At 37.9% G+C, this 22,158-nt stretch overlaps 1 protein-coding gene across 1 annotated transcript in view; it reads right to left on the bottom strand.

Annotated features, from left to right (window-relative positions):
- The window catches only part of SMAD5 (SMAD family member 5), a 50,616-nt gene that overhangs the window by 9,237 nt on the left and 19,221 nt on the right, over positions 1–22,158 (bottom strand). The window contains exons 2-5 of the mRNA XM_047084993.1: positions 19,950–20,521; positions 14,961–15,212; positions 10,679–10,798; positions 790–1,011 (exon numbers count right to left, since the gene is read on the bottom strand). Of these exons, the coding sequence (XP_046940949.1) occupies positions 790–1,011; positions 10,679–10,798; positions 14,961–15,212; positions 19,950–20,352 (997 nt within the window). The 5' untranslated portion in view covers positions 20,353–20,521. The remainder of the gene's footprint in view (positions 1–789; positions 1,012–10,678; positions 10,799–14,960; positions 15,213–19,949; positions 20,522–22,158) is intronic.

The raw sequence follows: 22,158 nt of genomic DNA, 5'->3' as shown, positions 1-22,158 counted from the left end.
TCTTCTACAAGAAATCACTTTACAACGATAATTATGTACATCTTCTCCTAACTTGGACTAAGACTTTCTCAAGTCAAAGAAGCCAAAAACAGCAAGTGGTAAAAACTACACTTCTTAGGAGACAAGTAATACACTCCACCTGGGATAGGTTTCCTTCCTGGCCACTTGATGCATGGGACTCTGCCCTTTCACGGAGGTGTGGAAAGTTCCTTGTTTGTTGTGGCAACTGTCTTGCAGGATGAAATATAAATAAAACCTTGTTACCTGAATTTAAAAGGCAGGAGGAATAGTGGTGAAGCCACTGGAAACTTGTATCATTCAAATTGGATTCCCTACCTGTAACCCGGCTCCTCCAACATAAGAGAAAATTCTTACAAGGCACTTCAACTCAAAATACTCCACAAATACCTCAATTAATAAATTCTACTCTTCCACCAGCACTCCTATATTTCACAAATATTTGCTGTGTATTTACTATGAGCCAGGCACTGCTGAAAATACTGCTATGAACAATGCGTATTTCTGTAAAGCTTACATTCCAATCAGGAAGATACTCAAAAAATAAACACAGAAATAATATAATTTCAGATCCTAAGTACTAAGAAGTAAAACTAAGCAGGATAAGGAAAAGAGGACTGATTAGGTCTTAATACATTCACCAGCAGAACTGGAGAGCAGCACCCATGCTCTAGGCTCATCTTCTGTGCCAGCACCTTCCATGATACATAGTAAACGGCAAGTACAGCAAAGGACTCATTTCAACTGAACGCAGGGAAATGACAAAATTACCTTTTCCAATATGTCGCCTAGTGTTTTCAATTGTTGAATTACGATTAACATTTGACAACAGCCCCAAGCAGAATCTACTTTTGTTATTTGAAGGGTCTGTGAATCCATCCACTAACACGCTAGTAGAAGATGCATGAAAAGCCTCCCCAACACGATTGTTTAATTCATAGTAGACAATTGAACACCAATGTTTGGGCTCCTCATAGGCAACAGGCTGAACATCTGTAAACAAACCAGACAAAAATACAAAAAACAGAACATTTAATGAGTGAATTAGAAACCCCAGATTCTTTGTTTCCCTTTAACCAAACCCAAGCACTCTATGAAAAATACTTTCAGATATTCCACTTAAATCTCATTGTTCCTCCCTGACTTGAGTCTGTATCAAAAAAAAAAAAAAATGCCTTGAATATGATGATTTGAAAAATTATCAAATACAAATACAAGGATAGGCAACATCACATTTATTTTTTTTTTCTTTAAAATTTTTATTACTGGGGCGCCTGGGTGGCGCAGTCCATTAAGCGTCCGACTTCAGCCAGGTCACGATCTCGCAGTCCGTGAGTTCGAGCCCCGCGTCAGGCTCTGGGCTGATGGCTCAGAGCCTGGAGCCTGTTTCCGATTCTGTGTCTCCCTCTCTCTCTGCCCCTCCCCCATTCATGCTCTGTCTCTCTCTCTGTCCCAAAAATAAATAAACGTTGAAAAAAAAAATTTAAAAAAAAAATAAAATTATTACTGATGTATAGTTGACACACAACATCACTTTAGTTCCAGGCATACAATGCAGTGATTAGATAATCCCTATACATTAATCACCACACACCACAATACGAGCAGTTACCACCAGTCACCACACAACATTATACAACACATGTGTAAAATCATATGGTATTTGTCTTTGTGACAAATTTGTATTTGTGACTTATGTCACTTAGCAGAGTAGCCAGCCTCTAGATCCATCTAAGTTGATGCAAAATGGCAAGATCTCATTTTTATGGCTGAGTAATATTCCACTGTGTATAAATCTCCTTTATCCACTTATGTACCAATGGACACTTAGGTTGCTCCCATATCTTGGCTATTGTAAATAATGCTGCAACAAACACAGAGGTGCAGATATCTTTTCAAATTAGTGTTTTCAAAAAAAAAAATAGTGTTTTCACTTTCTTTGGATAAATAATCAGAAGTGGAATTACTAGAAAATACAGTGTTTCTATTTTTAAATTTTTGAGGAATCTGCATATTGTTTTCCACAGTGGCTGCCCCAATCTACAACCCCCACAAATAGTGTACCAGGTTCTCTTTTCTCCACATCCTCGTCAATCCTTATTTCTTGTCTTTTTGATACTAGCTGCTCAGCCTGGTGTAGGGTGGTGTCTCACTGTGATTTGATTTGCATTTCCCTGATGATTAATGACACTGAGCATCTTTTCGTATGTCTGTTGCCATCTTTATGCCTTCGTTGGAAATATGTCTATTCAGATCCTCTGTCCATACATGCAAAAGACATATCTGGTACAGGACTATTATCCAAAATATACAAAGAACTCTTAAAATCCAACAAGAAAATAAATAACCCAATTAAAAAAAAATGGATTAAATACATAAACAGCCACCTCATTCAAAGACAGACACATAACAAATAAGCATATGAAAAGAGGCCCCACATTGTATGCCATCAGTAAGTGCAAATTAAAATAGCAGTAAAATACCACTATAGATGGCAATGACATTATAGGGACATATAGGGACATTAGAATGGCCAAAATCCAAAAGAGGGCCAACACCAAAGGCTGGTGAGTATGTGGAGCCATAAGAATTCTGATTCACTGCTAGTGGGAACGTAAAATGGTACAGCCACTTTGGAAGACAGTTTGGCAGTTTCTTACAAAACTTAACATACTCTTACCATATAACCATATACCAGCAAACACGCTCAGTATTTACCCAAAGGAGCTAAAAATTTATTCCACATAAAAACCTACGCATAGATGTGTACAGCAGCCTTATTCATATTTGCCAAAACTTAAAAGCAAGCAAGATGTCCTTCAGTAGGTGAGTGGAAAACAAACTCTGGTACACCCAGATGACAGAATATTATTCAGCTCAACAGAGACATGAGCTATCAAACCATGAAAAGAGATGAAACTTAAATGCATGTTACTCTGTGAAAGAAACCAATGTGATGAGGCTGCATACTATATGATTCTAATTAGATGACATTTTGGAAAAGGCAAAACTATGGAGACAGAAAAATTACCAGGAGTCAGAGGGAATGAGGGATGAATGAGGGATGAATGAGAGATGAGCAGGCAAAGCATAGAGGATTTTTAGGGCCGTGAAACTATTCTGTATACCATAGGTATACTTCCATATACTTCGCTACTACATTCATTTGTTACAATCCACAAAACACACACCAAAAACGGCCTCTAATGTAAATTATCAATTTGGGATGATAATGATGGTAAAGGCAGGTTCATCGATTGTAAGAAATGGACCACTCCAGTGTAGGGTTTTGGTAGCTGGCCAGGCTGTGCATGTGTGGAGGCGGAGGTGGGGGTGGGAGGTGAGAATGACCTGTACTTTTATACTCTTATTTGCTGTGAACCTAAAACTCATATAAAAAATAAAGTCTGTTGAAAACACACACACACACACTCACACACACACAACTAAGTGAGCATTAACTTTGGTAAAAGGTGGTATACATACTAATGTTAAAGGCCAGAACTGCCTATGGAAAAAGATTTATACATCAACTATCGGCCAAAATCTTATTGTTGTGAAAGTCAACAATTCCTAATGGATGCAATGGACGGGAGGGACACATGAAACTCTTCTTCCAATGCTCACAGGGTTTCTTTCTTGAGGCTGAAATGAGGAAGATAAGTGATGAACCCTCAAGTTTTCTTTCAAAAAAGACAGACATAAAAAAAATGTCCAAAAACCCTTAAGAGCGGCTATGTGGCCAAGGCAGGCCATGCAAAAGAATTGGTTAACTTTTATAAACTCAGCACTGGTTATTCAACTGCAAAGAATTCAGATAAGCAGGACCAGAGAAAAATAAACCAATGTGGACCCATAAAGAGAAGTCCTAAGAGGTCAGAATTTAAAGAAGTTTATACAAAAGATGGAACAGGGAGGGGCCCATAACCAGACACGGACAAATGAGTTTCAGGCAGTTTTAAGAATAGTATCAGGAAAGCCAGAGCCAAGCAGAAGCTTGCAGAGAAAAAATGCTAAGCACAACTAAAAAGACAATTTTGGTTTGGAAAAAAAGAAGAGAATGAAGAGCTTTGTCTCTGCTCAAGGCAAGGGACACACTGTCAACTGGCAATTCAAGGTGCTACAGTTTAACTATGAGTTCCCTTCTGTCACCTATCTGTCAAAGAAAACAGAGAGAAAAAACACAAAATAGGACTGAAATGACAGGAAACTTCGGTGAAAAAAGACATCTAAGGAGGGCAAGAAGGCTTGAGTGCCAAGTTCCTCTAAAGGGACTAAGCTGTTAGGCCGAGACAAACAGTACAGCAAGGAGTGTCACACACAACAGCAGGAAACTGCACTCCGCCCTCTGCACAGTCAGGAGAAAGAGGAAAAGGAAGATGACAGGTGAAGTAAATCCTCTCCGTATTTTCAAGGAGGATGAGAACACCATTCACTGGGTATTTCCTGACGCGGTATGCGATGGTCATTACACAGAGCATCTAATCCAATCAACAACTAACAATTCCTGTGCAGACATTCTCTCTGTTTAATTTACAAATGGAGAAAGGGAAGCTGAGAGATTTAAAAAGCCATCTTAGGCTGCAAAGCGAATAAGGGGAGGTGCAAGAATTCACATCCAGAAATTCATGTCTGAGACATTTTGATCCAAATGAAGGGAGATTCTATGAATTACAAGAAAATTAGTATGACAAAATTCCCAGATAAATTCTAGACCTTGAAAAAGCAAAGATATTATTCACACATTAACAAAACTACTAGGGAGGCCTGAATTTTAACTATTTTGAGAAATGCGGGGGTCCTGGGAAAACACATGTGACATACACTCATATGGTATCATCACAAACACATGCAAAGTACACAAAAACACCATCCTTTTAAGAAATGTGTAAAATGGCAGTACCTTACTTCTTCTAACTGGTCATATACTAAGGAGTTTAAGGTCTCAAAACACAGTGACTTTAGAAAGACAATGAGATACCACTTCACACCCATTAGGATAGCCATTATATAAAAAAACAAAAATGAAACAAAACAAGAAACATGGAAAATAACAAGAGTTGGCAAGAATGTAGAGAAATGAGAACTCTAATGCCCTGCTAGGGGAAATGTAAATGGTACAGCCGCTGTGGAAAAAAAGTTTGGCAGTTCCTCAAAAAGTTAAACAGAATCACCACAAAATCCAGTCATTCTACTCCCAGGGATAGGATCCAAATGAATTAAAAGCAGACAGTCGAATAAATACCTAGACAATATTCATAGCGGCATTATTCACTATTCTACCAAAAGGTAGAAACAACCCAAATGTCCATCAACTGATAAATGGATTAACAAAATGTGGCACAGAAGTGCATATAATAACGTGCATACGAGAGAACACATTCAGTCTTTAAAGACATGAGATTCTGACACATGCTACAACATGGATAAACCTTGAAAAGATTAGGCTAAGTGAAAGACGTCAGCCACAAAAAGACAAATATTGTATGATTCCACTTAGACAGGCAAATTCAGAGACAGAAAGTAGAATGGCAGCTACCAAGGAGCTAAGTGGAGGGGGAATGGGCAGTTACTGTTTAATGGGAAGAGTTCTGTTTGAGATGATGGAAAGTTCTGGAAATGGATAGTAGTGATGGTTGCACAACACTGTGCAAATACTTAAGGATACCAAATTGCTCACTTTACCAACAGAGCCCTCAAAGTATATGAAGCAAAAACCAACAGGAATGGAAGTAGAAATAAAGGATTCAACAGCAATAGTTGGAGATGCCCCAACCTGCAATCTCACACTCTCAATCACTGATAGAACAATTAGAAAGAAAATAAGCAAGGATACAGAGGACCTGAACAACACTACTAACCTGATGTAACTAAAATCCACAGATCTTAAGACATCCTACGGTATCAAAATAAACAGTTTTTTTCCCACAAACACATGGAATTAGTCTCTAAAATAGACCACTGCTCTGCCAAAAGCTGGCAAACCTTTTCTGCCCGCTAAATCCAGCAAGACACAAGAAGGATTAAATTCCATGACCAAGTGAGATGCAAATATTTTAGATTTTGAAAGCTACAGACTATCTTTGTCACGTATTCATCTTTAACAACTTTTTTTTTCATTTTTTTTTAATGTTTATTTATTTTTGAGAGAGAGACAGAGTACAAGCTAGGTAGGGGCAGAGAGAGAGGGAGACACAGAATCTGAAGCAGGATCCAGGCTCTGACCTGTCAGCACAGAGCCCGACGCAGGGCTTGAACTCACGAACCGTGAGATCATGACCTGAGCCGAAATCGGACGCTTAACCAACTGAGCCACCCAGGCACCTCAACGACTCTTTAATAATCTAAAAACCATTCTTAGGTCACAGGCTGTACAAAAACATGCATAAAACAATTCTCAGTAAGTTTTAAAAAGAACGGAACTCATACAATTTAGGTTCAATGCTTTATATTTCCACAATGGAACTAAATTAGGAACCAACAGAAAATACTGGGGAAATCCTGAAATATATGGAAACTGATGAACATGTTGCTAAATAAAGGGTCAAAGTAAGAAATCACAAGGGAAATTTAAAAATATTGTGAACTGAATAAATCCGAAAACAAAATGTATCAGAAGTTATGGGTTTGAACTCCTATGCTAAAAAAGAAACAACTCAAACCAATAACCTTTCACCTTAAGAAACTATAGAAAGAGAAGCAAACTAAGGCTAGAGTAAGCAGAATAAAGAAAATAAGACAGACTGGACTGGAAATCCGTGAAAAAGAGAAAAGCTGGTTCTTTCAAAAGATCAACAAAATTAACAACCCTTTAGCTAAAAACCAACCAAGAAAAAAAGAACAAGACGCAAATTACCAAAATCAGAAATGAAGACATCACCACTAACCCCCACAGAAATGAGAAATACTAAAAAGTGTACCACAAAAAACTTAATGTCAACAATTAGACAATCTAGACAAAGTAGACAAACTCCTAGCAAGATACAAATTACCAAAACTGACTCAAACAAACAAACAAACAAAAAACCCAGAGACTCTGAATAGAATGACAGAATCAAGGAAATTGAACAGGAATTAAATTTCCCCACAAAGAAAAGTCCAAGCCCAAATATCTTCACTGGTAAATTCTATCAAATATTTAAAGAAGAAATAATACAAACAAACTCTTCCAAAAATAGGAGGGAACAGTTACCAACTCATTCCATGATGTCATTATTACCCTGATATCAATGCTGAATAAAGACAACCCAACAAAACTACATACCACTATCCCTTCCTCATGAATACACAAGTAAAAACACTCAACAAAATATCAGTAAATCTAATCTAGAAATATGTAAAAGAAGATTATACACCATACGGAAATATCCCAGGAATAAAAGATTGGTTTCAAGTTCATGTAATACACCTTACTGTTAGAAAAAAGAACAAAACCTCATCTGATCATCTCGACAGATGCGGAAAAAGCTTCTAACAAAATCCACCATCCATTCATGGTAAAAATTCTCAGAAAACTAGGAATAGAAGAGACCTAATAGTTTACGGCCAGAACAGTGGTAAGTACAAGTGGTGAGAGCAGGCATCCTTGTCTTTTTTTTTCTTTTTTAATTTTAGTTAGATAACATACAGTGCAATATTGATTTCAGAAGTAGAATTCAGTTGACTCACCACTTACATACAACACCCAGGGCTCATCACAAGTGCCGTTCTTAATACCTGTCACCCACCCAGCCAATCTCCCACCCACCTCCCTCCATCAACCCTGTTTATTCTCCATCGTTGAGTCTCTTGTGCTTTGTTTTCCTTTCTTCTCCTCCCCCACCCCACCTTCCCATATGTTCATCTGTTTTGTTTCTTAAATTCCACATGAGTGACCTCATATGATATTTGTGTCTCTCTGCTTATTTCGCTTAGCATAATACATTCTAGCTTCATCCACATTGTTGGAAACGGCAGATTTTCATTCTTTTTGATGGCTGAGTAATATATTCATGAATATATTCATAAACATAAATGTGTGTGTGTGTGTGTGTGCATGCCACACACACACACACACCCCACATCTTCAACTGTATGGGGAAAGTAATCTAGAGTTTTACCATTAAAGATGGTGACAGCTGTAGGTTTTCATATATGCCCTCTAATAATACTAATGAGAGAGAGAGAGGTTAAAAAGCATCCACATTGGATAGGATAAATATAATGCTGTTTTTTATTTACCTGTTCCTGTATTCATAAGACCCTAAGGAATTTGCATACACACACAAAAAAACCCTACTAGAATAAATGAGTTCAGCAAGGTTGCAGGTTACAAGATTAATATACAAAAATCAATTGTATTTCAATGTATTTAATTAAGAAGAAACCAAATATGAAGTTCTAAAGAAATTCCATTCCCTCAGGAATGCATCTATAAAGAAAAGCAAAAGTAAAACAATACTGAAAACTGGAAGATGTAAATAAACGGGAAGACATATCACATCTGTGCACTGGAAGACGATGGCAAACCTCTCAAACTGATTCAGAGATTCAACGTGATCTCTATCAAAATCCAAGGAAGGAATTTTGGGGAGGCAGAAATTTACACACTGATACCAAAATGATACGGAAATGCAAAGAATGCAGAAGTGCTAAACGATTTTGAAAAAGAAAAAATTCTTCTCGCTTTCAAATTTCAAATTTCAAAAAAACACTTCTCGCTTTCAAAATTTACTATGAAGCTTTAGTAAGTATCCTAGACTATGAGGTATAGATATACAAATCAATGAATGAGTTGAGAGTCCTGTAACAAACTCTTACATATATATGGTCAATTGGTTTCTGAAAAACATGCCAAGGCAATTTGTTGGAGAAATCGTAGATACCTTTCAACAAAATAGTGCTACACCCAACTGGATATCTACATGCACAGAGAGGAATTTAGATCTTTACCATACAAAAAGTTTACCTCAAAATGAATCACAGACCTAAATGTAAAAGTTAAGGCTATAAAATTTCTAGAAAAAGACGAAATAGAAACTATTTTCACAACTTTGGGATAGACAAAGATTTTCTAAATGCAGCACCACAAGCATGATCAAGAAAGAAAGAACTGACAAACTGGACTGCGTCAAAATTAAAAACTTGCAGCTCCTTCTGCCATCTTGCAGCCTGTGGAGGCCTGCTGGGAACAGGACTCCTAAAATGACAAATACGTCTGAAGGCTGTGGTCCAAGGCCATTTTTGCTGGCTCTAAGCGGGGTCTCCAGGACCAGAGGGAGCACAAAGCTCTTCTTAAAACTGAAAGTGTTTATGCTCGAGATGAAACTGAACTCTACCCTGGAGAGAGATGTGCTGATGTGTACAAGGCATAGAACACAGTGACTCCTGGTGGCAAACTGAACGAAACCAGAGTAATCTGGAGAAAAGTAACTCATGCTCATGGAAACAATGGCATGGTTTGTGCCAAATTCCAAAGCAACCTTCCTGCTAAAGCCACTGGTCACAGAATCCATGTGATACTGTACCCCTCAAGGATTCAAACTTACTGAAAAGTAAATAAATAAAGGTATAGAAAAAAAATAAAAAATTTTCACGCCGCAAAAGAAAATCCAAAAACAAGCATTAAGAAAATGCAAAAATAACCCACAGACTGACAGAAAATGCCTCCAAATCATACATCTAACAAAGGAATTCTATCCAGAATATATAAAGAACTCTTACAAGTGAACAGTAAAACAAACAACCCAAATAAAAAATGGGCAAAAGATTTAAGTATTTCATGAAAAAAGATGTATGAATGGCTAATAAGGACATGAAGAATGTTCAACAATCATTACTCATTATGGAAATGCAAATTAAAACAACGAGACACCACTTCACGTGCACTAAAATCGATAGAGTGGTGATAAAAAGATAAAAAGATTGACAATAACAAATATCAAGAGCATGTGGAGAAACAGGAACCTCCTATGTTACTGGTAGGAATATGAAACAATACTGCCACTTTGGAGAAATTGGCAGTTTTCTTAAATAGTTAAATTTATCATATTGAGTCAGAAATTCCATTCTTAGGCATTTATCCAAGAAAAATAAAAAGAAAGCCCATACAAAGACTTATATGCAAATGTTCCAAACAGTATTGTTCATATGAGCCAAAAACTAGAAATAAATCAAATGTCCATCAACTGATGAATGGATAAAAAAATGTGGTACATCCGTACCACGGAATAGCATTCAGCAATAAAAAGGAACAAACTACTGATAAGTGGTTCAACATGAAAGAACCTTGAAAACATTATGCTAAATCAAAGAAGCCAAGATGCACAAGACTACACATTATGTGATTCAACATACACGAAATGTTCAGAAAAGGTAAATCTATATAGACAGAAAACAGTCTAGAGGGTCTCTGGAGCTGACGAAAGGAACAGGGATAGACTGCAAATAGGCACAGGGGATCTTCTAAAAAGCTTATGAATACGTTCTACAAGCAGATTGTGATGATGGTGCCAAACTTTATGCATATTACTAAAAATCACTGCATCGTACACTTCTAATGGATAAATGTTAGGGTATATAAATTATGCTTCAATAAAGTTGGTTTCTTAAAAGTGGCTAAAAAATTAAAAACAAACAAACAAAATAGCAACAACAATAAAACATGGTATTTTTCTCTTACCTCTGCTGGAGATACTGGGCATAATCTGAGGAATCATGTTATTGCTTGTATCCATGGGCTGGGAATTATCTTGACCCATTTGATCATCTGGTGGCATATAGGCAGGAGGAGGAGTATCAGCTAAGAAGAAGAAAATGAGCCAAGTTAAAATCCCAAAAGAATAGTTAAAACCTTCATCCTGCTTACATGTATTCTTCAAGCATTGGGAAGTTCCTAAGATCACCAGCAGAATTTTTAGTGAACACTACAGACAAACAAAAATGTAGGACGCTATCTTAGGGCATGAGAAAATGAGAAAAGACAACACACCCATTAGCTACTGAAAACTGTTACAAGTTGACATGTATTTGGTCTAATCCAAGAGAGTAAGATCAGTGCTAAAGTTCCCTAAAATAGAATTCAAGATCAAGAATTTTGTCCTTATGTGCTCAGAATTGTATGCTTGGAGAAACTACAACTATTACAAACCAATCTGAAGGATGCAGATTATCCTAATTTGAGTACATACCCACAGAGACACTTTTATTTTTTATTTTTCTTAAAATGTTTATTTATTTTGAGAGTGTAAGAGAGAGTGTGTGCGAGCAGGGAAGGACCGGGAGGGAGGGGAAGAGAGAGAGAGAGAGAGACAGAGACAGAGAGAGAGAGACAGAGAGAGAGAGACAGAGAGAGAGAGACAGAGAGAGAGACAGAGAGAGAGAGAGAATCCCAAGCAGGATCCACGTTCAGCATAGAGCCTGACACGGGGCTCCATCTCACAACTGTGACATCATAACCTGAGCCTGACTCAAGAGTCAGATGCTTACCCAACTCAGCCACCCAAGCACCCCTAGAGAGACACTTTCAAATTATCAAGATCATCACATATTGTGTATTGTTAATGAACACTGGAAAATACAATGGTCATACAAAATGTACCAACACGAACCGCAGCAAAACACCTAATTCTTTTGCAACATCCTAAAATGGCTGTCATGTCTTATTAAATGACTAGGTAATTCTCTTAGGAAACTGAATGTTAACTAGAAAATCTTTTGAGTTCCAGCACTCACAGTTGACAATCATTGCAAAAACTAGTTATATCTTTGTCTCGGTAGCTATAAATACTGAATATAATTTGTCTCTCACCCGAAGGTTTGTACAAAATATATTTTGAGAAAGAACTGCAATCAGACTGAATTTAGGACAAAGTACGAAAATTAGTTTTTAAGCAAATACCTAACAGCAAGTTAAACAGCTGACACTTAATTCCTTTTAGAAAGACAAAAAATAAATAACTGCATCAACTGATATTTCACTGCAGTAGAGAAACCAGAAATAATATACTTCCCTATGGCTCCATCTGCAAGAGTAGGCATTCAAAGTGAGAAAACAATGCGTCCATATGCGACACGCCATTAACAAAATTTGGGAACTTTATAAAATCTACTTATGATCTTTCTCCAGGCAAACCAGTTCATCAGACCTAATTAAAGATAACTGGAGTGCATTTTAACCTTCCAAAGTCTGTGATGATGTGACAATCATTAAAGTTAAAAAAGCAAAGACTTCAGAGTCAGAGAAACCTAGGTCTTAAACCTTAGGCAAGGTACTTAAACTCTTAGAGCGAATATCAACTTCTTTCTCCACCTATAATAACAGGGACACTATCTCACATTGTTGTTCTGAATTAAACGTAATACACTATCTTTCATCATAGTACCAGTTACACAAAAGGCACTCAATAAATGGCACTTCATATCATAAATTACATGAAAATATTTAAGTCAAATATGGTTACTTCCATATTTTGGTAGAACTTTTATTATTTTTTAATGTTTATTTCAGAGAGAGAGAGAGAGAGAGAGAGAGAGAGAGAGAGAACAAGCATGCACACACAGGGGAAGGGCAGAGAGAGGGGGAGACACAGAACTCGAAGCAGGATCCAGGTTCTGAGCTGTCAGCACAGAGCCCAATCTGGGGCTCGAACTCATGAACCGCAAGATCACCACCTGAGCCGAAGCTGGCCACTTAACCACCTGAGCCACCCAGGCGCCCCTAGAACTTTTATTTTTAATTCCTGGTAATACAGAATTTAGTTGTTTGGTCCAATAAATGATCCAGTGATAATTAAACAACATTTCTGTTTTTCCAGATTACCTACTTTACTTCACAGTCATCGAACACAGTCTTTGTCTGTCTTCAGAACATTGATAACCTATTAGAATACTCTGCCTTTAACGTGTATAGGACCCCCTATGAAACCTTTCAATTTAGCAGCATTTGGCTTCACTCTGAAGTCACAGTGGCAGCCACTCAGTGTAGTTGTACATATATATTTCTATAATTTCATCCATTCATTTAATAAATATTTACTGAGGGTCTATCATATACCAGGCTCTGATGCAGGCTCTGGGGATGAAGCAGTAAACAAAAGAAGCTAATTACCCCCTTTTCATGGAGTTTGTAGTCAAGATAGGGAGAGGAGGGAAGGGCAGAATATAAGATCATCTATATTATGTTGGACTGTGATACACACTATATACAAAAATCAAGCAGTGAGAGACAGAATGTAGGATGAAAGGAGAAAGTGATTTTTGTTTCATTATTCTTAAAGGATTATCTCCCCAAAACTGTGTTTGCTTTTTTAAAAACATTCAATTTATTCAAACTAAAAAAAAACAAAACCAGTTCATCCATTTCTCCTACCCCTTGTCTCTGGCAACTACCAATCTGTCCTTAGTATCTATGATCTTGGTGTTTTGTTATTGTTGTTGTTTTTCAGATTGCACATATAAGAAAAATCTTATGATATTTGTCTTTCCCTAACTTACTTTACTTAGCGTAATAGCCTCAAAGTCCAGCCATGTTGTCATAAATGACAAGATTTCATTCTTTTATGGCTGAATACACCACCATTTCTTTATCCATTCATCCCTCAGTGGACACACAGGTTGCTTTCATGTCTCGACTATCATAAATAACGCTACAATGAACACAGGGGTGCGTTTTTTCAAGCTGGTGTTTTTGTTTCCTGCAGGTAAGTACTGAGAAATGGAATTAACAGATTATCTGGCACTTCTATTTTTAATTTTTTGAGGAAACTCCATACTGTTTCTCACAGTGACTGCACCAATCTGCACCAACAGTGCATGAGGATTCCCTTCCCTCCACATCCTCGCCAACACTTGTTATTTCTAGTCTTTTTGATAGTAGCCACTCTAACAGGTATAAGGTGATAGATGACACATTTTGGTTTTGTATTTCCCTGAAGATTAATGATGGAGAGCATATGTGGTGGTGGTCACGTACATGTCTTCTCGGGAAGAATGTCTATTCAGGTCCACTGTCCATTTACTAATTGGAATGTTTGTTTCTGTGCTATTGATTTGTAGGAATTCTTTATATATTTTGGAGATTAGTTCCTCATCAGATAGATGATTTGCAAATATTTTCTCTCGGTTGGCTGCCTTTTCATTTTACTAATGGTTTGCTTTGCTGTGCAGAAGCTTTTTTGTTTGATGTCATCCCACTGTTGCTTTTTGCTTTTATTGCCTTTGCTTTTGGTGTCAATCCAAAAGCCAGCACTAACCACTGTCAAGGAGCTTCCTGCCTATGTTTTCTTCTAGGAGTTTTATGGCTTAAGGTCTTAGGTTCAAGTCTTTAATCCACTTTGAGTTAGTTTTTGTGTATGGTATCAGTTAGTGGTCCAGCTTCATTCTTTTGCATGTGGCTGTCCAGTTTTCCCAACATCATTAGTTGAAGAGACTGTCCTTTCCCCACTGTACATTCTTAGCTTCTTTGTCGTAAACTAACCCTCCACCTAAGTGTGGGTTTATGTCCAGGCTCTCTCTCCTGCTCCAGTAATCTATGTGTCTGTTTTTATACCAATACCACACTGCTTTAATTATGATATCTTTAAAACTGTACGTTAATTACACTTCAATTTTTCAAAAATTGTTTAAAATATTACTGTAGCTCTTTGAAATCAGGGAGTGTGATGCCTCCAACTTTAGTCTTTCTCAAGATTGCATTGGTTATTCTAGGGTCTTTTATGGTTCTATACAAATTCTAAATTTGTTCTATTACTGTGAAAAATACAGCAACTCTCCTTTTTAAAAAACATATGGTCCATGGCAAAATAAAATCTAAAACTCTTCTGGATATCAAACAATTACCAAAGGATATAGTCAAAAATAGCTACCTCTTAGCATGTAACAGTTCACCTAGAGGGCCAGTAGTATAAAAACAACTGCTGATTCTCGAGGAGTAATTTTTTTGTATCAATAAAATAAATTCTTACCTGGGAGCTGAAATGGACTTCCTGGTCCAGAACTTGCTGGGGAATTGGGATATGTGCTGCTAGCGGGGGAAGGCGGGTAAGGGCTATTTGGAGATAAGGGGAAAGGAGTGTTGTTGGGCTGGTGGAAAGAATCTGGAAACGTTGCATTTTGTGGCATGTGCGGCTCGTTGTGGCTCAGGTTTCTAAACTGAACCAAAAGGCTGTGTTGCGGATTGAATTCATTGTGACGAGGCACTAATACTGGAGGTAAGACTGAAAGACAAAAATCAAAAGTCATCTGTCAGCAATAACTAAGGCAAATATCCCATACACATTAAAGGGTAGATAGAAAGGATTCAGTACAATTATAAGCCTATTAAAACAATTCACTTTCAGGAAGGGCTGCTCTGTAGAACCTTGAATGTGTATTTACATAATAACTAAACCAAAAACTCTTTAAGGATTTAGGCCTGTATAAAGAACTCTGGAAAACAGAAAACACAGAGAAGACACCACTCCTGTTCAATAGGAGAGAAGGCATGTTTAAAAACAATAATAATACAGAGAATTTAATGCAGTGAGAATTCAAAGAGGTGAGCACTTCCAGCTAGCAAGGGATCAAACAATACACTATGGGAAAGACAATACCTGATGGGACCTTACAGAATGAGGGGTGTCAGGGGCAGAGATAGTAGAGGAGGAGATGGGGAGACTCCAAGAGGGAGACAGGAAGGCACAGACAGGTGCCCCAAACACTGAACTAGGAGCTGAGATTAGAGAAAGACGTTGAGGTCAACTATGAAGATGCCTTGAAAGGCTCTATGTTTTCAATTTTGAACATTTCATTTTTCTTAGTTTGAGAGATAACACATTTTAGGTTCTTCAGTAAAGTTTTCCCTAGTGAAAACAGTCACATTTCCTAGGCAGAAATCTTCCATTCAAAATCAGTTTTCTAAACATGATCATAATGAAAATACATCCAACAAAGCCTAAGTATTTTAAGAGACGTATTTTTAAAGAGATGAACTTTATTCAAACATTCACTTTCTTTAGAGACCCAAATGACCAATCACATAGAAATGTCTACCTTTCCCTATAGGAAATCAAAACAAACCTCATTTCTTTAAACTCCTACTGGAAGTACCAGTTTATCTCTTTTACAACTTTCCCGTATTTGTCAGTGCAATTTTACTTCCAACAATCTCACTTTGACTCTGACATTATTCAGCAGCAATAAAATCAATCTGTTTTTAAGTTAACTAGGTCATAGTAGGGATGTACCTGAGGAATCAGAGGCTATATAAGTCAGCATTTGTACTGTTTTTTTGTCTCTTTTCTTCGTACTGAATCAGTGTTGTAATTACATAGTTAACATCTGATTACAACTGTTTTGCTCGACAGTGTATTACCAACTGCTGTTCCCTCACAGAATGATGGGACAGCTGCCATGGGAGAGCAGGGCATTAGATAGTAAGAATTTCTATGTTTAGCTGGCTAGCAATCTGAAAGACTTAGTGAAATAACTATTTAAGAATTCAATCTAGTAAGGATTCCTTTCCTTCTTTTTTTTAGAGGCAGAGCTAAAATCAGTGACTTCTCTCTTTATATTATTTTTACACACTACTTATTTAGAAATTATTTTATTTTCATGCAAAATACATGGATAGTTTAAAAAGAAGCTACAAAAGATAAACACAGCAATTTCTAAGCCTTCTATACTGCTTTCAGAGACAACAAATTTAAACTCTTACCCATTTCTTCTAACATTTATTTTGTGCATTGCTAAATAGTATGCTTATATTGCTCTTATTAATTTGTGAAGACACTGCAGATTTGCTCTTGTGGCAAAGGAAGTAGCTTTCTTATATCATTCTACCCCACTCCCATTCACCTTCCCCACAAAAAGTTCCAAAAAAACTTTTGGTTAAATGTACAAATATTCCATCCTGAACCAGATATGTACTATGATTATATGTTTTCTTGAACAGTGCTTTTAATAAAGCTGATTATTGACCTATTCCTTCATTTGTTTAATCTTAAGTATGTACCACTGATATTTCCAGGGTCTAAGAGTTTTGTCAAATTCCAGTCAATACTATTTTCCAGATGCTACAAATAAACAATCTACTAACTCATTTCTTCCCCTGGACCCTTTGCCCTTCATTCTTCTACAATCTACACTGGTTGCTGTGTTAAGTCTCCTAGAGCTCTCAAGTCCTTAGATGTCCCTTCTCTTTTCCCCTGCTGGATCCCATTTCCCAGATCTCATCCTCTATTAGTTTCCTAAAGAAGGGTAAAAGGAAGGTGAATTTTCAGTCCTTGCATACATGAAAATACCTTGTCTTTTGTTCATCGGCTGACAGATTCCAGAATAAACAACTTTTTCTCTCTTAATTTTGGGGGCACTGCTTCACTGCCTTCCAGAATCCAGAACTGCTTTGAGAAACCTAACAGTCTCACTTCCAGTCCTCTGTATATGTCCTTTCTTTTCTCTGTGGGAGCTTTTAGAATCTTCTTTTTTAACCGTGATATACCAGAATTTCACGTGTGGGTCTTTTTTTTTGATCTCTGACAGCACCATCACTGCCATTGTTTTTGCATTTTCCAGAGACTTTTTTTTTTTTTTTTTAACCATTCTGGGCTTATATTATCTCCATGTGAAATCCAGACAGCCTCTAAGGTGGCCACCGTGGTTCCCAACTCTCAGTATTCACCCCTGTATATAATCCTCTCCCTTTGAGTGTGAGTATTGTATCCGTGACTTGCCGCTAATAGAATGTGGCAAAGGTGACAGGATGTATGTGATGACACAGTATAAGAATGTAATGCCCTTCCATCAAGAAGACCCTCTCTCTCTTCTTGTCTCTGAAGTGGGCTGCCATGAATGTGAGCCACCTATGAAAAAGTGGCAAGCACATGAAGGCAGCCTCTAGTCAACAACCAGCAAGAAGAGCCCAAGAGCCCACAAGGAACTAAACCCTGCCAATAAATCACACGAGCTAGGAAGCAGGTCCTTCCCCAGCTGAGCCTCACATGAAACCCACGCCCTGACCAACATTTTAAATAGAGTATTGCAAAGGACCCAAATTAAGCCATGCCTGGACTCCTGGCTCATAGAAACCGATAGTAAATGTGTATTAAGCCCCTTAGCTTGTGTTAATTTGTTATACAGCAAAAGATAACAAATGTACCAAACTAGTATCTCAATTTATACAATTCATTTATTAAAACAAAACAAAACACAAAACTTACTGTGCATCATCTACTGAGTGCAAGGTAATACTACTATTCTAAGCACTGCTGATGCAGTATAGAATGAGACAGAGGAAGTTCCTGCTTACATCAGTCAATAAATAAAAGAAAAAGCTAATTCGGCATCAAGTAGTGATGGAGGTATTTGAGCAAGGGCTGAATAAAGTAAGAAAATGTGCCATGAAAAGATGGTAGGGGAGAAGAAGTAGAAGAAATAGAAAAAAAAAAAAAAAAAGTCTAGCTGCAGGGGTAGGGCAAGTCCATGGAAGAGAGGAAGTCTGAAGAGAGGTTATGTAGAAATCTGTTCTAAGTGTGATAAAAGTCTCTTAAGTGTTTTGAGCAGGCACTGACATGATTTGGCATCCTCTAAAGATCACTCCGGCTGCTGTGCAGAAAACAGAATGGGTTGGAGGGAAAGAAAAGAGGCAGAGAGACCTATCAGGCACTACTTAAGATGAAAGATGAATGTGGTCTATACTAGAAGAGTGGTATGAGAGATGGTAAGAAGGGACATTATCAAGATATATTCTGAAGGCAGGCAAAGAGCATTTGCTCATGGCTCAAATTCAGGACTTCGGAGAGGTAAGTAAAAGAAGACGTCAGTAGTGATTACATGAATGCTTGGTGCCATTTGCTTCAATAGGAAAAACTGGAGGAAGAAAACACTTGGTGAAGGAAAAAATCAAAAGTCCTACTGAGATATAGTAAATAGGATATGTTTATGAGAGGGATCAAGTGGAGGTGTCAAGTGGGCAACTGGATACAAAAGTCTAGAACTCAAAGGAGAAGTTCGCTCTGGAGTTCAAAATGTAAGCACGAGCTTTCAGACAGTTTTATGACAAGTGAGAGGTAACAGAGCCCATAGAGGAAAAATATGGATGTAGAAAATGTCTAGGAACTGAGTCATGTGAAAACAGGAAAATAAGCCAATGAAGAGACTAAACAAAAACAAGCCAGTGAGGTAGGAGAATGAGAAAAGGGTAGGGTTCCAGAAGGCAAGAAAGAAACAGTTGTGAGCGGGAAGGAAGGAGATCAACCATCAAATGATGTTGAGAAGGAAAGGAAGAGGAGGACTGGGAATGAGCCCTCTATCCAGAAGAAGGTATCACAAGCGATCTTCACAAGTCAAATGGTAGGGAAGAGAGACCAACTAGGGAGGGGTGTCCAGAAAGAAGGGGAGGGCTAAAGTCCTGTGGAGGTAACAAAAATGGAGACTCCTATAAGAGGACTAGGGGAAATAGTGCAGGAGACTGGGGGTGAGGCGATGTAAATGAGGTCAAGACCAGCATTCTTTCTGAACTTTTATTTTAGGATAGGCAGTATCAGGACATGCTTGTGTGCTGACAGAAATAGTCTAGTAGGGAGGGGAAATATAATGCTGGGGAGAGGGGGGTACCTGGAGGAACAAAGTTCTTGAATTACACAAAAAGGAGTAGGATGCAGTACACACACGGAGCTCAGGTTTTAGATAAAATAGAAACATGTCACCCACAGGAAAGGCAGAGCACATATACAACTACCTCTGCCTGATTCACACACACATGACTGACTGCTTAAGGTGGACATGAATTAGAATTAGCCACTTGGGAGCTATATTATCTACATATAAAAAGCTAAATTCAAAAGCCACTATTCCTTCCGAGATTAAAATCTTTAAGAAGGAAACACAAGGCTAATATAGTCTTTTAACTACTAAATCACTGAAATGTAAATCAGCAAGAGACACGTTTGTTCAATTCTTCTTAGAGTAAAACCTACCTGGACTCTCCACTCTCTTATAGTGGTATGGGTTGATACAAACTTCCTTTTGCTTAGATCCAAAAGGAAATTCACAAATATCCAACGGCTTTAGCTCGTGATGACTCTGCAAATCAGGCCAGCGCCAAACACGACAATATATAACATGGGGTAAGCCTTTTCTGTGAGAAACCTGCAGGCGTCCATCTAAAGATCTGGGAATAGTGACACATTTGCTTGGCTGTCCTGGACTGCTCAAGGCTTTCTCCAGTTCTTCCATGGCACCCTTTTTCTTTTTTAGCTTTTTCACCAAAGCATCGACTGCCTTTTCTGCCCATTTCTCCTCTTCATCACCTTGCTTCCAGCCCAACAATCGCTTTACTGCTGGACTAGTAAAGGAGAACAAGCTGGCCATTGACGTCATTTGATATAAATCTTCAGAGACCTTCCTGCAACTCAAAGTCAGTGGCTACTCAAAGAACAGCTCACAGATGAAAAGTCATATACAGGTTCTAAGCAGAAGTTCCCATTAAAAAGGGAGGAGTGACATTTATCTTCGCAAGTGCCATAAGATTCTTTCATTGGTTCAAGTCCTGAAAGAGAGAGAGGAAAAAGGGTAAGATCCCTAACTTAAATGAACACAATTAACACACATCTAAATCAATATAAGCGAAAGGTATATTGTTTTTAAATGAGAACAGAAAACCATTACAAAGCAAACAAACAAACAAACAAAAACCTAAGTCTAGAGAAAGAAATTTTCTCTAAAGTCCTGTGACCACTCACTTCCTTTCTTCATACGTGAACAAATAATTCACTGGCAATGCCAAACGATAACCAAAAGCAAAAACAGACTGCTTGCTCTACTTCCTATGTATTAGCCAAAAAATAGCCTCTAAACGTTTCCTTTCCTCAGGCCAGTAAGCCCCCAAATGCCCTTCAAAACTTTTGATTCTGAAGTACTTCTCTTCACTGAAAGTCATGTCACGTTATGTCAATTTTGAACATGACATGTCCTAATCTGAACAAAAGTCTTCACATAAATCTAGCTTTTCCCTAAGGTCATTATTGTCCATAAAATGTCTCAGAGACTTTTAAGGTTTGGGCAAAAGCCATAGTACTACTTAAGTCCCATTATTAGAAACAAATTTTATCAAATTCTAGCTTAGTTTTTTTCTTAAGAGATAACAAGCCCTCAAATAAATCGTAACACACATAATTGCCAGAAAAGTGGGAAGTATCTATTTTTAAAGCTAAGAATGCTGAGCAGATTTAAAGGGAATAAATGCAAAGTTTAACCCAGAAAAGGGCAGTTTATAATTTTATAATGCCCATTGCCTTCTGTGATTATTTTCAGCATATTAAGTTAAAGAACCTGCGCTAGGCAGACCGCCCCTCTGCACCCTTAAGAAGCTCTTGGCAACGATGACAAGAGGAAGTGATGTGCAGTGGCACCGCACTGATAAGAAGAATGGGTATAATTCCCTGTGGTCAATACACAGCCAAGTGCAGACAATGAGTAGCTGGTGAAACAGCACGAGTAATGTTTGGAAAAAGGATGTCAGTAACCAAAGATGCTTCCTTTCTTGTGCCCAACGTTGCAAATAATGCCGCAGCTCTGCCTTTGACAAATTCTAGTCAACTCTACTGTCAAGACCATCCTGGATCAGGATACATCTTCCCAGAAAAGAATATGTGCGTTCAGTTAAAACCCAGGTAAATGTAAATTAAAATAAAACGGAGTTAAAGTCAACAAATAATTACTGACTGCTTGTTACGTGCCATGTACGGTGAACTGCCATGATGGTGCTTAAAGAAGTCACTTCAAGTATGGCTTCATCTTAAGAGCCAACATGTACTTACTGAGAACCTACTAAGTGCCAAGCATTGTTCTGGATGCTGATCAACCAGCAGTGGCTATCCAGACTCCTATGAACCAAGGTTAGGACCTGGAACCATGCGGGGAAAGGTGTACAGAAGTAGAGGGAAACTCCTGTGTGGATGAACTTCCCCAGCCCAACACAGGATCATTTTAGGCAGGTAAGCAAAACTGGCTATATTAAACTAAAGAAATAAAACGAGAGACTGAAAGTGTATTTGTCGGTAACAGTTCACAGACTATAAAGTGTTATGTGCTAAACATAAAGAAGGGCTGAGCTCAGGTGTAGCTACCTCAAGGAAAGAGGATAAAAGCCATTTGGGCCAGAGAGTAAACGTAAGAAAGTAAACC

The sequence above is a fragment of the Lynx rufus genome, unplaced genomic scaffold (genome assembly GCF_022079265.1).
Source record: "Lynx rufus isolate CCGP_SWC_20201006 ecotype Redwood Valley unplaced genomic scaffold, mLynRuf1.p SCAF_1, whole genome shotgun sequence".
Classification (NCBI taxonomy): Eukaryota; Metazoa; Chordata; class Mammalia; order Carnivora; family Felidae; genus Lynx; species Lynx rufus.
Note: the sequence above shows the minus strand (reverse complement) of the source record. Positions and strands in the feature narration are given on the sequence as shown.